Source organism: Osmerus eperlanus, chromosome 1, assembly GCF_963692335.1.
Source record: "Osmerus eperlanus chromosome 1, fOsmEpe2.1, whole genome shotgun sequence".
In the NCBI taxonomy this organism is placed as follows: Eukaryota; Metazoa; Chordata; class Actinopteri; order Osmeriformes; family Osmeridae; genus Osmerus; species Osmerus eperlanus.
This window is the reverse complement of record NC_085018.1, coordinates 25,529,967-25,547,398: the sequence shown is the minus strand read 5'-3', so window position 1 is coordinate 25,547,398 and position 17,432 is coordinate 25,529,967. Positions and strand designations below refer to the sequence as shown.

Below are 17,432 nucleotides of genomic sequence, written 5' to 3'. Positions count from 1 at the left end.
TTGGTCTGAACTAAAGTCTCAGACCAAATGAAGTTATTAGAATTAGCACGATCAGCTCTTTGTTCGAAACGACCTTTGATTGGAGGTGTGTTCCGGGTTTGAACACACCCAGAAGATCTTCCAGTATCCGCCTTGTGCATCGTTTAAACTTCATAGGGAATACCTCTTAAATTTGGTTATGACTGTGTTCGTGACCGAACTAGTTTCAGCCTTAGTAGTCTAACTCAGTGCGTGTTTCTGCTCAAGTCTCTTGACAGCTGACAGCTCGCGCAGTGTGGGTGTCCCTGCCCAAGCACCTAAATCGGTTGCGCAGATAAAAGTGAGTAATTTGTTTTTAAATAGTTCTTGCGTGCGATGTCAGTTGTTTCAAATGTATTTTTCAGTAAGATATGTAAGCATATTTACTGCGGAACAAGCTGGCGACCAGCTGGACATTGAGCCACAATCAAATTTCGAGCAGGATTGCTAGCAATGGTGCCAAAATTATAGTTAAACCATAAGTAACGTTAACGTTACTTTAAAGCGACACGCAATTGCGTGTCGCTGAATAGACCTAGTAATGTTCACATAAAGCTAACACTCCTAAAAACGTTTACTTATACTAGGCTATGGATGATTGCTTGCACGCTGATATGTTGTGCAGTGTAATACTATTAGCTATCTAGCAACAGTAGCTAGCTGGGAGGCCGTGAACACGTTAGTCTACGCTAGAAAAGATACCTTTGCGTTTTATATCGACATGCGACGGCTTTATTAGCGTGACATATACGATTAGAACCCATGACTAGTCCTAGATTTCTTCTAACATAATTTCTTCTGATTTTAAGATGTCTGTTAGTGATCACTAATCAGCTGATCAGTGATCACTAGGTCTGTCTTCGTTATGATTGGTCATTTCAAGCGGCCGCTTCGTCTATAAAAGTTTAACTGTTTTCAACACCTGCCCTGTGCGGTGTGTGCCCCCCGCACACACCGCATCTGCATGCAGCGTGTCATGTAACTTGCAAGGCAGGGCGGTTCGGGTAAAGTGCCTTGAGTGGCCATCGTACAGTGTTGTCCTGCAAGGCTGTCTGGCACTACAGCATCAGAGGCGATAGCAGGCATGCCCGAGCTTGCCCCATGACGTGAGCTCCCACAACTCAGATGGAAGAAGGCAGGGGCGTAGATTTCATTATACACTTTTAGTTTTGCTAAATTTTTCATGAGAGAATACTACCGTGCGTTTACAGGAGGGTGATTACAGAGGGAGGATATGGCGCCGAAGAGACGGGCAGCGGCATCTGCCAAGAAGACAGGGACTAAAAAGGTGAAGCAGGAGGAACCAGAGAAACCCAAAGACGCCTTCACCTCCGCCAAAGAGGCCCTGAAGGCGGCAGGACCACAGGTGAAGGCCAAGAAGATTGACCAACACTGCAACGTTGAAGGAGAGGTGAGATAAAGATGTGAAGATGCAGCGGTTAGCCTACATATGAATCAACCGGGCCGCACTTTTTCAGATTGTCGTGTGTTGCGGTTTGTCATTCAACAGATCTACGAGGATTATGACTGTATGCTGAACCAGACCAATATCGGTCACAACAACAACAAGTTTTACGTCATCCAAGTCATCCTATCAGATTCCCAGTACTATTGTTGGACCCGATGGGGGAGAGTGGTAAGATTTGAAATTAATTGCCTACAGGTAGCCAATAGTACTATATTGTCTTTAACTAGTATAAACCGTTTTTTTCTTCTTTTCTGCCAGGGCGAATCGGGACAGTCCAACCTGTCTGAACTACCCAACGCAGAATCATCCGTCAAAATGTTTGAGAAAAAGTTTAAAGAGAAAACGAAGAACAACTGGAGTGACCGTGGTAAATTCCAGTCGCATCCTGGGAAGTACACCCTGATTGAAGTGGACGGGGATGAGGACGCAGAGGTCAAGGTAACTGAACGTTCTGGAAACCCGAGGAAGTCGTTTCATGTGATAGGAAAAAGGGCAGTTAAAGATGGATCTGTACCAAAAACTGTAAAAATATCTATATTTTTTTAAATAATTTAAAAGCATTTTGGTTTCATACCGTAGCACCACCCTAGAAACTACAAGCCTCATTACGCAGAATATAGAGATGGCAAAAGTACACACATCCTTCACTCAAGCAGAAGTAGGCCTACAGGTAGGCCTCTACTCATGTTTAAAAAGACTTGGAAGTTGAAGTACTGACTACACTTATTCACTCAAGTTAAAGAAGTGGTCTCTGACACTTAAGTAAAAAGTCATCATTACTACTACCTGTTTTAGTATTTTAGTAAAACGTTGTCAGAAGAATTATGAAGTACTGTAACCAGAAAAATCTACTTAAGTACAGTAACAAAGTATTTGTACTTGAAGCGTATTAGAAAACCAAGAAGCTTCTGTACTGCATGTGATATGTGTCTCCATAGCAACACTAACTGCCATTCTTCCTATTTCATGAAACACAAGAGGTTAGTCATGTTTCTAATCACACGTGGAGGTCATGTTTATGGAGCTTTCACAGAAACGCGTGTCTTCCATGTCAAAATTATTTCCTCTGGTTCTGGTACAGGTGGATACTGTCGATGGTGCAGCTGTGGTGGGCAACAGGAACGTCCTTCCATGCACACTGGACAAACCCACTCAGAAACTCATCGACCTCATCTTCAGCAACGACATGTTCAAAGAAGCCATGGAGGTCATGAACCTGGGTGGGTCTCAGTAACAGTCGGTTGGATTCTTTCAGCTCCTTGAAATGTAATATTACCTGTTGCAATGGTTGGATGTTGGCACTGCTAAGCTTCAGGAATGCGTGTGTGAGATGGTGATGGTGTGAATCCCACAGCTCTCTGGCAGTCAGACTCGATCCAGTCAAGTTCAAGGTTCCATTTTTGAACCAAAGGACAATGAGAGATAATGTCAGGTGATTAAAAGGTCACTAAAAACCACATTTCTGTCTAATCTACGTCTTTATTTCCTGCAGGGTTCTTCTGTGGAGATTTGGATGTTTGTGATGTTTATGCAGTCGATAGGATTATGAGAAGCCTAATCAACATTGAGTTAGCAATGGAGACGTTTACGTTTTTCTGTCCTTGACAAGATTCTTAAGAAGAGTTTTTACGTTTCTTAAAATCAGTTTGCCAGAGAATTCATCCACTAAGTGTCCCATCGGTGTGTGTGTGTGTGTGTGTGTGTGTGTGTGTGTGTGTGTGTGTGTGTGTGTGTGTGTGTGTGTGTGTGTGTGTGTGTGTGTGTGTGTGTGTGTGTGTGTGTGTGTGTGTGTGTGTGTGTGTGTGTGTGTACGGGAGACAGACATCAAAAAGATGCCCCTGGGGAATCTGAGCAAACTGCAGATCGCCAAGGGCTTCGAGGTGTTGGAGGAGATCGAGGCGGCCTTAACCAGCAGCGGCAGGTCTCGTCCAAAGAGATCGTCCAATGTGCTGGAGGAGCTCTCGTCCAAGTTCTACACCACCATCCCACACAACTTTGGCCGCCAGAGACCAACCCCCATAGACACGATGGAGATACTAGAGAAGAAGAAGGAAATGCTTCTGGTGAGACCCTCATGGCTCACACCTTAGCTGTTTTGCCAGAGAAAATCCCACAGACTGGGGAGTACATCTCGACTGCTGAGTGTGGTCGTTTGTGAGCGTCGTGTCTGTTTTGCCTCTCTGCTGCCCCCTGCAGGTGCTGGCGGACATTGAGGTAGCCCAGAAACTGAAGGCAGAGACCGAGAGGGCCCAGGACGAGATGAAGGTGGAGACTGTTCCCCACCCTCTGAACCAGAACTACGACTCCCTCAAGTGCAGACTCAGCTTACTAGGGCGAGACACACACGAGTTTAAGGTAGCGTTCAGTCTCTCTACACCCTGCTCTGGAATCCAGTGTACAAACAAGGTGCTTGTTGTGTGTGTAAAGAGTACACACCCCCTGTTGTCAGATTATTTTAACATGTTTTCTTATTTGAAGGTCATTAAGACATACCTTGATGTCACAGCGAACACGTACAGAAAACCTGTTATCATTGATGTCTGGGAGGTGGACCGTGAGAGCGAGGTGGGTCAAACGGCAGCATGTCAGTTAGAAAGAGCAGCTCCAATATCACTCTTCTGCACCTCAGGACTTGGTGTTCCAGTAGATTCACACCATACAACAGATGCCTTCGGAGCCTTGGATCCATCCCGTTCACACAGTTTTAAAAGCCGCCGTTTTTACTTTGTCTTACATCAGCGGCTTGTTTTAGCCCGTGTTAACAACGTAGCCTGCTCGCTCGCTCACGCTGTGTCTCCACGGCTCCTAGGCGGAGCGCTTCAGGGCGAACGACAGCCTGGACAACCGCCGCCTGCTGTGGCACGGCACCAACGTGGCGGTGGTGGCGGCCATCTTGAAGAGCGGTCTGAGGATCATGCCACACTCCGGCGGCCGTGTCGGCAGAGGGATCTACTTCGCCTCGGAGAACTGCAAGTCAGCGGGATACGGTGAGACGCCCTTTACCCCCAAACGCTCCAGTCAGTCCCTTTACCCCCAAACGCTCCAGTCAGTCCCTTTACCCCCAAACGCTCCAGTCAGTCCCTTTACCCCTTCCTTCAAACGCTCCAGTCAGTCCCTTTACCCCCAAACGCTCCAGTCAGTAAGTCCCTTTACCCCTTCCTTCAAACGCTCCAGTCAGTCAGTCAGTTAACCGGCCGGCCAGTCAAGACTGTACTGGGTGTGCCATCTTGAGATCTTGTCCCTTCGATAATGTAACAGAATATACATAAATACACTATATATGTATACACACACACAGTGAATATACTGTGTATATATGATGAGAAGATGTAGATGATATCTACGAGAAAGTCTGGCTGTAGTTTCAGCGCCTGTTGTGTGTGTTCTCCACAGTGAGCACCTCTAAAGGCACAGGAGTGATGTTCCTGAACGAAGTGATCCTGGGGAAGGAGCACCACATCACAGCTGACAACAGCTCCCTCCGGGAAGCTCCGCAAGGCTACCACAGTGTTGTGGCCCGGGGCAGCGTGGAACCAGGTAGAGTACACACTTAACTAAGTACACAACCAACACTTGGACTTTCAGTGGGTATTCATGAATGATCTGAATTTGAAAGCTGTGATGATTTGGGACGCCTGTGTTATAGATCCACACCCAGTTTGGTGTGAGTTCTTTGAGGGGCGGAGGGGGGAAAACTGATGTCCTGGGTAAGAAGCGTGGTGCAGTTGTGTGGTAAACACGTGTGTGTGTGTGTTTCAGACCCCTCCAAGGACGTCTCCATCACCCTGGATGATAAGAAGGTGATGGTGCCCCAGGGACCACCCATAGAGCAGCCCCAGTTCTCCGGCAGCTCCTTCAGTAACAGCGAGTACCTTATCTACAACGAGAACCAGTGTCGCATTCGATACCTGCTGGAGCTCAAGTTCTAGCTGCCAGGACTCGGGGATGAGATCCTCCTCTGCTCTGGGACTCAGGCTGCGGGGATGAGATCCTCCTCTCTGCTCTGGGACTCAGGCTGCGGGGATGAGATCCTCCTCTCTGCTCTGGGACTCAGGCTGCGGGGATGAGATCCTCCTCTCTGCTCTGGGACTCAGGCTGCGGGGATGAGATCCTCCTCTGCTCTGGGACTCAGGCTGCGGGGATGAGATCCTCCTCTCTGCTCTGGGACTCAGGCTGCGGAGATGTGATCCTCCTCTCTGCTCTGGGACTCAGGCTGCGGGGATGGGATCCTCCTCTCTGCTCTTCGAAACACGGTACAGATTACGTTAGAATCTCCCTCCCAAACCCAACCAAAGTGTCCTGGATGTTTAGAAGATGTTCCCCTGTGCCTTTTCCCACTCTCATGGAAGGGCTTGTTTCCCTCCTCACATACTCAAAGATGTTTCTCACGTCACAGTATCTGCTGTCAGATTGTACCGCACCACACGTGTGTGTGTGTGTGTGTGTGTGTGCATATATACATGTACACAGTACCTATGTTTAAGAAACATTCTTCAAGGCCTCTCAAGATTGAATCTGTCAACTGTCACTTAACGGTTGTGCTTATTTTGCTCGCTGCACTGTCAGCCCTGCTCCTGTATATTAGCTGTATAACAGCTTAGTCCTGAGTTGACACTACTGCAATTTCCACTGGCTTGAGGGATAAACTGTATGATAACCAAAATATTGCCTATGCACGATGAAGAATATTCTATACATGACTGTATAGTTGAAGTACGTAACGTAGAAGGTTGACCTCCACGCAGTATGTATAAACTGTATGCCTTTAAGAATTCTTATCTTAGTTTTTGTAAGTGTATGAAGGATGTTTCTGCTGTTAACAGTATGCAAGGTTTCCAAGCAAGGCCCTGAAAGGGTCTTTGTTAGTGTGCTGCAGTGTCATGTAGCCTGGGTCATTTCTCTGTCCTTAGGACCTGTGTTTTAGAGCTGGGAAACAGTTCCCTGCCTCTCCAGCAGGGGGCATCTGCATTAGTGAGCGAGAGATTGAGGATGTTGGATGAAAACCCCTTATTATGCAAAACAATAAAGACAACAATTATACTACAGTCAGTGTCATGTTGTTTATTGGGTGTGCTCAAGCCTTCGGCGAGAGCACAACCTTTGTTCTCTCACATATATATTTATTATTTATTTTTGACACCCTAAATCTTTGTCAATATTTGGCCTACATAGACAACCTAGGTGTCAAAAGTTTCGTCTTGGTAGCGATTGAGTTGCTTGTATTTTTATTTACGTTCCGTTGCATGGTTTAAGTGGAAATTAAGTTTTTGTGGCGAAAAGTGAAGCTTTTCACTGACGTTACTAACGTCACTACGTCACTAACGTTACGAAAACACGCGTGACTACCTGTAGCAGAACATTCGTTTCGCATCTGTTAACTTGGGGGATAGCTAGGCTAACTATAGCTTTACTGCAAGGCAGCTGCAGAAACGCCACAAGCAAAGAGGCCAGGGTGATAACTATTTACTTATTTTACTTTGTGATGTGAAACACAATTGTAAAATGTAATGTACAATATTAGCTGATATTATTAAGGAAGTAGGCCCACATCTACTTTCGGAAACGGTAGTCTACTATTTCACTGAGGCATTAGCATGACATTAGCCTCTGTTACCCGGGCAACACATACTACAGTGGTCTATGATGCATCTGTTTTCAATCATTAAAATAAACATTCCTCACAAATACATTTTCGTTGTAGGATTTATTATGACATTACATTACAAGTAAACGATTTGTGGGTGAAATTATCATTACCTGTGGTTTCAAACCAGTGTTGCTCACTGCAACGCTGTAGCCTACGCGAGACACTACAAAAACATCGACACAGCTGTAGGAAGTCAAACGGCGACAGAACATGTTCGGCACTCCCCTTACTTAAACCAAAAGTCTTTCAATAGGTGAAACTATCTGACTACTAACCTGAACTTCATTGCCACAGCCTAAACTTTGTCAATCTGTTCATGAAAATAATTCATTTCAGCCTAAACCGTACAACTGAACGTTAAATCGAATTCAACCAACGCAATCGCTACCAAGACGAACACAGCAGTAGTCTAGTACTGTACCGTAGTAGAATTTACAGGGGCAGCTTATCCACACAGGGCTATATCGCATTTTGCGTTGTTACTGACAATGATCGCTACCAGTGAGCTTTTTATGAAGGAGCGATTTTCCACGAAATAAATGTCAAGCTTATTTACGTTTTTGGGGGCATATTTTCAGTTAGCAGATGGTACTGTTTGAATCGCGAGTCTATCTTCTGCCGGTGACGTCGTAGAATAATCTTCAAAGGGGGTTCTTTATTCATGAATGAATGCAATATGAGTAGGCTAAATGCCTGAAAATATCACGAGAAGGGAAAACTTAAAAGGACGTTTAAGTCATAGAGATTAGGTCCATTTTTACACCGGTCTGCCAAATGTATTCGTTTTGATTCAGCTATGAGGCTGCCTCTTGCAGGGGAAATGAGAAGACATCATATTTCATTCTACACTTCACTCGTATTTTGAGTTGTAAATAAGCAGCAAAAAAAAGATGCTTTTAAATCTATGTAATCTTTATAAATAATAAGTAGGCCCTATGCATTTTTATATAAAATATACAGACCCCTGTGCAACCGACGCAAGCAAGCACACCCTACAATTTCCCCAGAAATTGTACCCTCTCTAGTTTTAAATATATTTGAATTGATTACTTTAACCTGTGAGTATTGTCTGATTGATGTCATAATGCAATTGAATGAAGTCACACACTGATCACTGTTACATGTCAGTGTGACCTATCTCACCTTTAGTTTTCATTGAAAACGCGAATTAGATGTTTCATATTAGCCTTCAAACAGTTTCTATGGTTATCGTGAAAGCCATGGAGGGAAGGTGAGATCTGTAGCCTACATGACTGACGTGTCAACTCAGAACACTCCATCCATTTGCAAGTTTTTATTCTCTCGATGTATGACTGTGTTGTGCACCTCTCTTTCACCAACCGTCTCTGGAGGAAGGGTCACTGAATTGCTCCTCCCAAGGTTTCTTCAATTTTTTCCTCAAATTAGTTTTAACCTGTTTTTCCTTGTCTTGAGGGTTTAGCTTGGTTGATGTGCAGTTCTGTGGGCGTGAAGCCCTCTGTGACATTGCTCGTGCTGCCTTCGGGTCACATGACCCAAAGGTTCATAACGAACCATCGTTGTGTTTACCCAATTTTACCCAATACAAAAACAAATTAAAATAATTTTCTTTTAACCTTTGCAATGTGGGGGGTCTGAGACAGCCCAACGGTTAAAAGAAAATGCTTCACTTTGTCTTTGTATGCGGTAAATCTGTCGCAATACGACGGTGGGTCACAATGACTGATGGGTCAGAATGACCCGAAGATAACACAAGGGTTAACTGCATGCTCTTATGGTTCTTCCCTTTGGCACTTATTTGTTTTTTCACAATGTATACTTCATGTTTTGGTTGCTCGCAATGTTGGGGCTATCTCGTTGTTATGATCAGTGACCTATGCTCTTTTGTAAAGCTCTCTAAACAAGTTACAATTAAACAACATGAAACTCAAAAAGTGCAAGAGTGTACCTGTAGAAAAACAATCAACAGTAAAAATATTTCACAGCGAGTACAAGAATTTAAATCCGTTACAACTAACAACAAGAGCAACAAATCTCTCAATAAGAGTCATTGTGATCCTGGAGGAAACTAACATCAGGTCCAGCCAAGCATTCCTAAGTGCCGTTGTACTCCCGGAACAAGTGCGTCTTGAGCCTTTTCTTGAAGGTGGGGAGACAGTCAGTGTCTCTGATTGAGGTGGGGAGTTGATTCCACCATTGGGGGGCCAGACAGGAGAAGAGCTTGTGTTGGGACCGGGCACTCTTGAGCGGTGGGACCACCAGACGGATGTCAGAAGAACACAAAAGGGCTATACAAATAAAATGTGATTTACATGCAGGTAGGCATCATCTGTAAGAGTTCCATCCATAATACCTGCACTCCCAACGTCACCTCCCTCCCTCCCGCCTAGATCTAGTTTCCTGTAGATCTATCTACAGGATCTATCTAGAAACTAGATCTAGATAGATCTAGATAGAAACTATCTACAGGATGATGGTGATGGTTAGAATGTACTAGTTTCTTGTCTCACTGTGCACTAGGACCCAGGGGAGAGCTGTTTCTGGAGAAGACACAGAGGAGTGAGTGTCCGTTTGAGGGGGAAAAAATGATCACACAGAACACAATGTGTGACAGTCACAGCTATACACAGGACAGGACAGCGATGGAGTGAAAGGAGGAGGAGAGAGAGAGAGAGAGAGAGAGAGACATAGAGGGAGACAGAGAGGGAGACAGAGAAACAGAGAGGGAGACAGAGAGAGAGGGAGAGAGAGAGGGAGAGAGAGAGGGAGAGAGAGAACAGACCTGGAACAGACCTGGACCGTCGCACGGTCACAGCAGCTGTCGATCTTCTGGTGATCACTGAAAAGACGACCGAAACCTTAGATTTATTCTTGGACCTCACCTGGACAGCTCCCTGGACCTCACCTGGACAGCTCCCTGGACCTCACCTGGACAGCTCCCTGGACCGTAACGCAGGGGGCAGTGCTGCTCAGTGGAGGAGGACTTCCTCAAGACACCTGAGTTCTGAAGCGTCAACTGTTGTTTTTGTGGGACTGGAGGGCTCTTGTGTGGACTTTACTAGGTGCGACATCATACACCTTAGGATAGCTGCCTCTCCCAGACTGCTGGAGTATACTGGAGTCTATTGGAGTCTACTGGAGTCTACTGGAGTCTGCTGGAGTCTACTGGCGTCTACTGGCGTCTACTGGAGTCTACTGGAGTCTACTGGAGTCTGCTGGGCTGTGAAATGGGTAGGTGACTCCTCTAATGGAGTCTATTCTTAACCAGATGCTCACACCACATACACAGATACTCGTGTTTATAAAGACTCTGGTAAAAGTTGAAGTACTGACTCCACTTTTCACGTGTGGGCTCTGACATATTAAGTAAAAAGTAATCAACTTTGTCACTATGAAACACAGGACTGATATGTGAGGGGGGGGCTGTGATTGGACGATGACAGGTGTCAGTGATCATTCTCAAGTGTCATGATGAGGACTGCTGCATCAGGCTGGATCAGCACAGCAGTCAATAAACAGGACATGGAAGGTCACGTATGGGACAAATCAATTAGGCCCAATATCAGAATCTGAATTAGTTTTATTCACCATGTAAGTTCACACAAACAAGGAATTTACTGTGGCAGGAAGGTGCATACATTAAACATATACGGATCTTAAATATAAGGGACGTTCCGGCTAAGACATCTGTGTAATAACATAATAACATTGTGTAACGACAATAACGAGAGTGTATCCCCCAAAACCCCCCCGTAATTCGAACCCTGATACTAACCCCTTTGGTCATTTACCCCAAAACACACATGCTAACCCCTTTGGTCATTTACCCCAAAACACACATGCTAACCCCTTTGGTCATTTACCCCAAAACACACATACTAACCCCTTTGGTCATTTACCCCAAAACACACATACTAACCCCCTTTGGTCATTTACCCCAAAACACACATACTAACCCCTTTGGTCATTTACCCCAAAACACACATACTAACCCCCTTTGGTCATTTACCCCAAAACACACATGCTAACCCCTTTGGTAATTTCCACAAAAACACACATGCTAACCCCTTTGGTCATTTACCCCAAAACACACATGCTAACCCCTTTGGTCATTTACCCCAAAACACACATGCTAACCCCTTTGGTCATTTCATCCAAAACACACGCTAACCCCTTTGGTCATTTCATCCAAAACACACATACTAACCCCTTTGGTCATTTCATCCAAAACGCACATACTAACCCCTTTGGTCATTTCATCCAAAACACACATACTAACCCCTTTGGTCATTTACCCCAAAACACACATGCTAACCCCTTTGGTCATTTTTATCCAAAACACACATGCTAACCCCTTTGGTCATTTCATCCAAAACACACATGCTAACCCCTTTGGTCATTTCATCCAAAACACACATGCTAACCCCTTTGGTCATTTCATCCAAAACACACATACTAACCCCTTTGGTCATTTACCCCAAAACACACATGCTAACCCCTTTGGTCATTTCATCCAAAACACACATACTAACCCCTTTGGTCATTTACCCCAAAACACACATGCTAACCCCTTTGGTCATTTACCCCAAAACACACATGCTAACCCCTTTGGTCATTTACCCCAAAACACACATGCTAACCCCTTTGGTCATTTCATCCAAAACACACATGCTAACCCCTTTGGTCATTTACCCCAAAACGCACATGCTAACCCCTTTGGTCATTTACCCCAAAACACACATACTAACCCCTTTGGTCATTTCATCCAAAACACACATGCTAACCCCTTTGGTCATTTCATCCAAAACACACATGCTAACCCCTTTGGTCATTTCATCCAAAACACACATGCTAACCCCTTTGGTCATTTCATCCAAAACACACATACTAACCCCTTTGGTCATTTACCCCAAAACACACATGCTAACCCCTTAGGTCATTTCATCCAAAACACACATACTAACCCCTTTGGTCATTTACCCCAAAACACACATGCTAACCCCTTTGGTCATTTACCCCAAAACACACATACTAACCCCTTTGGTCATTTCATCCAAAACACACATGCTAACCCCTTTGGTCATTTCATCCAAAACACACATGCTAACCCCTTTGGTCATTTCATCCAAAACACACATGCTAACCCCTTTGGTCATTTCATCCAAAACACACATACCAACCCCTTTGGTCATTTACCCCAAAACACACATGCTAACCCCTTTGGTAATTTCATCCAAAACACACATACTAACCCCTTTGGTCATTTCATCCAAAACACACATGCTAACCCCTTTGGTCATTTCATCCAAAACACACATGCTAACCCCTTTGGTCATTTCATCCAAAACACACATGCTAACCCCTTTGGTCATTTACCCCAAAACACACATGCTAACCCCTTTGGTAATTTCATCCAAAACACACATACTAACCCCTTTGGTCATTTACCCCAAAACACACATACTAACCCCTTTGGTCATTTCATCCAAAACACACATGCTAACCCCTTTGGTCATTTCATCCAAAACACACATGCTAACCCCTTTGGTCATTTACCCCAAAACACACATGCTAACCCCTTTGGTCATTTACCCCAAAACACACATGCTAACCCCTTTGGTCATTTCATCCAAAACACACATGCTAACCCCTTTGGTCATTTCATCCAAAACACACATGCTAACCCCTTTGGTCATTTACCCCAAAACCCACATGCTAACCCCTTTGGTCATTTACCCCAAAACACACATGCTAACCCTTTTGGTCATTTCATCCAAAACACACATACTAACCCCTTTGGTCATTTACCCCAAAACACACATGCTAACCCCTTTGGTCATTTACCCCAAAACACACATGCTAACCCCTTTGGTCATTTACCCCAAAACACACATGCTAACCCCTTTGGTCATTTCATCCAAAACACACATGCTAACCCCTTTGGTCATTTTTATCCAAAACACACATGCTAACCCCTTTGGTCATTTCATCCAAAGCTCACATGCTAACCCCTTTGGTCATTTCATCCAAAACACACATGCTAACCCCTTTGGTCATTTCATCCAAAACACACATGCTAACCCCTTTGGTCATTTCATCCAAAACACACATGCTAACCCCTTTGGTCATTTCATCCAAAACACACATGCTAACCCCTTTGGTCATTTCATCCAAAACACACATGCTAACCCTTTGGTCATTTCGATCCAAAACACACATGCTAATCCCTTTGGTCATTTCATCCAAAACACACATGCTAACCCTTTGGTCATTTCATCCAAAACACACATGCTAACCCTTTGGTCATTTCATCCAAAACACACATGCTAACCCCTTTGGTCATTTCATCCAAAACACACATGCTCACCCCTTTGGTCATTTCATCCAAAACACACATGCTAACCCTTTTGGTCATTTCATCCAAAACACACATGCTAACCCCTTTGGTCATTTCGATCCAAAACACACATGCTAATCCCTTTGGTCATTTCATCCAAAACACACATGCTAACCCTTTGGTCATTTCATCCAAAACACACATGCTAACCCTTTGGTCATTTCATCCAAAACACACATGCTAACCCCTTTGGTCATTTCATCCAAAACACACATGCTCACCCCTTTGGTCATTTCATCCAAAACACACATGCTAACCCTTTTGGTCATTTCATCCAAAGCACACATGCTAACCCCTTTGGTCATTTCATCCAAAACACACATGCTAACCCCTTTGGTCATTTACCCCAAAACACACATGCTAACCCCTTTGGTCATTTACCCCAAAACACACATGCTAACCCCTTTGGTAATTTCATCCAAAACACACATGCTAACCCCTTTGGTCATTTCATCCAAAACACCCTTGCTAACCCCTTTGGTCATTTCATCCAAAACACACATGCTAACCCCTTTGGTCATTTTGATCCAAAACACACATGCTAACCCCTTTGGTCATTTCATCCAAAACACACATGCTAACCCCTTTGGTCATTTCATCCAAAACACACTTGCTAACCCCTTTGGTCATTTCATCCAAAACACACATGCTAACCCCTTTGGTCATTTCATCCAAAACACACTTGCTAACCCCTTTGGTCATTTCATCCAAAACACACATGCTAACCCCTTTGGTCATTTTGATCCAAAACACACATGCTAACCCCTTTGGTCATTTCATCCAAAACACACATGCTAACCCCTTTGGTCATTTTTATCCAAAACACACATGCTAACCCTTTTGGTCATTTCATCCAAAACACACATGCTAACCCCTTTGGTCATTTCATCCAAAACACACATGCTCACCCCTTTGGTCATTTCATCCAAAACACACATGCTAACCCCTTTGGTCATTTCGATCCAAAACACACATGCTAACCCCTTTGGTCATTTTTATCCAAAACACACATGCTCACCCCTTTGGTCATTTCATCCAAAACACACTTGCTAACCCCTTTGGTCATTTACCCCAAAACACACATGCTAACCCCTTTGGTCATTTCATCCAAAACACACATACTAACCCCTTTGGTCATTTACCCCAAAACACACATGCTAACCCCTTTGGTCATTTTTTTCCAAAACACCACCTTCTGATTGGTAGCCTGATTCCCGAAACCACTCAGCCATCTGACACCCATAACATTTAGTCATTTAGCCATAACCTGTATTATTATTTTTTATTATTGCTGTACTTGTTTTGAATAAACCTTACCACTTTGCCATGAAATGTGTCTATATCTACGAGTATAACGTTATAATCCCTGTTCATTCACTCCACTCATTTAAACTTTGGATTAATGCTTTGACCAGGTGTTTTCTGTTTTGACAGGGACCCTCCAGTGTGATAACCACCTCCTGAGTGCAAAATGGGGGATTCTTGAGTGACCAATCGTGTTTGAACCATGGAGAAGTCTGGTCAGATGTTCGCCCCTCCACCCAATCACACGTCTCGTGGCCTCCCCACCAGCCAATGGGGACCTCATCCCACCGTCCCAGGAGAGGTGGGCGTGGTCACCAGCTCCCAGTCAGAGATCAAGGACCTAATTGGTTTATTCTTCATGGTGACCCTGAACCTCATCGCCCTATTGGCCAACGCAGGAGTCATGGTGGCCATTGCCCGCGCCCCTCACTTGAAAAGGTTTGCCTTTGTGTGCCACCTGTGTGCCGTGGACATGCTGTGTGCCATCCTGCTCATGCCTCTGGGCATCCTCACCAGCTCCCCCTACTTTGGCACCGTGGTGTTCACCGTGCTGGAGTGCCAGGTCTACATCTTCCTCAACGTCTTCCTCACCTGCGCCTCCATCCTCACGGTCACGGCCATCAGCGTGGAGCGCTACTTCTACATCGTGCACCCCATGCGCTACGAGATGAAGATGAGCATCAACCTGGCCATGGGCGTCATGCTCCTGATCTGGGTCAAATCCATCCTGCTGGCCCTGGTGCCCCTGTACGGCTGGCCGGCCTACGGGCCCCAGAGCTCCATCGCCGCGGCGCACTGCTCCCTCCACTGGAGCCACGGCCGGCTGCGTCGTCTGTTCGCCGTCCTCTTCAGCGTGGTGTGTTTCCTGTTCCCCGCCCTGGTCATTTTCACCGTGTACGGCAGCGTGTACAAGGTGGCGCGCTCCGCCGCTCTGCAGCAAGCCCCTGCTCCTGCCTGGGCCACCTCCTCCTCCTCCTCGGGCAACCCGGCCAAGCGCCGCTCGGACTCCATCAACAGCCAGACCACCATCATCACCACGGGACGCAACCTGCCCCAAAGACTGACCCCGGAGCGGGCCTTCAGCGGGGGCAAGGCCGCCCTCACCCTGGTGGTCATTGTGGGCCAGTTCCTGCTCTGCTGGCTGCCTTACTTCATCTTCCACCTGCACCTGTCGTTCGGAGCCTCGCGGCAGAGCCCGGGCGACGTGGAGGAGGCCGTCACCTGGCTGGCCTACTCCTCCTTCCCCATCAACCCCTTCTTCTACGGCATGCTTAACCGGCAGATCCGGGAGGAGCTGGTGAAGTTCCGGCGCTGCTGTGGCTCCTCGCGGCCCGTGGAGCTGGGCACGTCCGGCCAGGAGGGCTCCCTGCAAGACAACTTCCTCCAGTTCCTCCAGAAGACCGGCTGCTCCACCTCCAGCCCCAGGAACAGCCTGGAGCAGCGGGCCAGGAACAGCCTGGAGCAGGGGGCCAGGAACAGCCTGGAGCAGGGGGCCAGGAACAGCCTGGAGCAGGGGGCCAGGAACAGCCTGGAGCAGGGGGCCAGGAACAGCCTGGAGCAGGGGGCCAGGAACAGCCTGGAGCAGGGGGCCAGGGTGCCGGGACAGATTCCGGAGGAACGTGGCTAGGATCCGGCCGGAATTGCAGCGGACAGGAGATCAGACAGCGTGACTCACATCCGTCACCGGCGACTGTGTTGTTGTAGCAAATGAGACTTGTTATAAACTGTAATACTGTATGGACTACAGCAGGGGTGTTCAATCCTGGTCCTCAGGGTCCACTGTTCTGTATGTTCTAGATGTTTCCATGCTCCAACACACCTGATTCAAATGAATGGATTGTTATCAAGCTCTGTGGAAGCCTGGTAATAACCCATTCATCTAAATCAGGTGTGCTGGACATGCAGGACGGTGGACCCCGAGGACCAGGGTTGGACCAATAACTAGCAGCACTGACCTCAGCTGAGATGCTTGTATGGAAGAGCTGGTGGATCCACGTATTACCTTACATGGTATTCACTTCCTCTATCCTCTGGTGTTTAGCTGTCACAGTTTCAGGTTGCATGGACTGGATATTCTGTTACCTTATCAACCGTTTGAGTCAAAGGTGATTTTTGAACTTGAACTTTTGCAGCTCTTCCATACATCCAAACATCTCTCTGTACAGTATGCCAAATAAAAGAGTACACTGTGGGTGTTTTTTGTCAATATGATTTGAATTGAGTGCTTTTTGTAATGTCATAATGTCTATTATAGAATTCTATGGTTTTTTATAAGTTAACTTCTGTAACCACATGTATTTGCCTGTGTCTCTTCGGAACACAAATACTGTATGCTGGTTGGTGTAAATCTGTCTGTTTATATCAACCAGATCTGTTCATAATAATGTTTTTTTCTGTCGTATTAATAAAGGGATTTAAATGAAGTGATGAAGTGTAGGACTGTTTACTTTATTATATTCACAGACTAGTACAGTACACGTTTTATAGTACTAATTAACACTTTAATTTTTTTAAACCAGGACACCTTCAAGATGCATTTGAAGGCAAAATCTGTATCTTCTTCAGGCATCTTTAATGTCTTTAATCTTTTATCTTTAACTTAATCTCTAAATGTGTAT

The 17,432-nt window shown here is 45.6% G+C and overlaps 2 protein-coding genes across 3 annotated transcripts; both read left to right on the top strand.

Annotated features, from left to right (window-relative positions):
- The first annotated feature begins 52 nt into the window (after positions 1-52).
- parp3 (poly (ADP-ribose) polymerase family, member 3) lies at positions 53-6,531 on the top strand. Of its 2 annotated transcripts, XM_062472988.1 has the most exons (12): positions 53-319; positions 1,230-1,429; positions 1,529-1,654; positions 1,745-1,924; positions 2,568-2,706; positions 3,308-3,549; positions 3,683-3,841; positions 3,965-4,051; positions 4,296-4,473; positions 4,880-5,023; positions 5,246-5,427; positions 5,459-6,531. In XM_062472988.1, the coding sequence occupies exons 2-11, from the start codon at positions 1,253-1,255 to the stop codon at positions 5,413-5,415; spliced, it is 1,602 nt and encodes a 533-aa protein (XP_062328972.1). In that variant the 5' UTR covers positions 53-319; positions 1,230-1,252; the 3' UTR covers positions 5,416-5,427; positions 5,459-6,531. The 2 variants fall into 2 exon arrangements, with proteins under 2 accessions (XP_062328972.1, XP_062328964.1); XM_062472980.1 differs by having other exon boundaries at positions 54-319; positions 5,246-6,531.
- A 3,599-nt stretch (positions 6,532-10,130) lies between these two features.
- gpr61l (G protein-coupled receptor 61-like) lies at positions 10,131-17,221 on the top strand. The gene is made up of 3 exons (XM_062479698.1): positions 10,131-10,216; positions 10,294-10,343; positions 14,944-17,221. The coding sequence occupies exon 3, from the start codon at positions 15,017-15,019 to the stop codon at positions 16,439-16,441; it is 1,425 nt and encodes a 474-aa protein (XP_062335682.1). The 5' UTR covers positions 10,131-10,216; positions 10,294-10,343; positions 14,944-15,016; the 3' UTR covers positions 16,442-17,221.
- Positions 17,222-17,432: the final 211 nt, after the last annotated feature.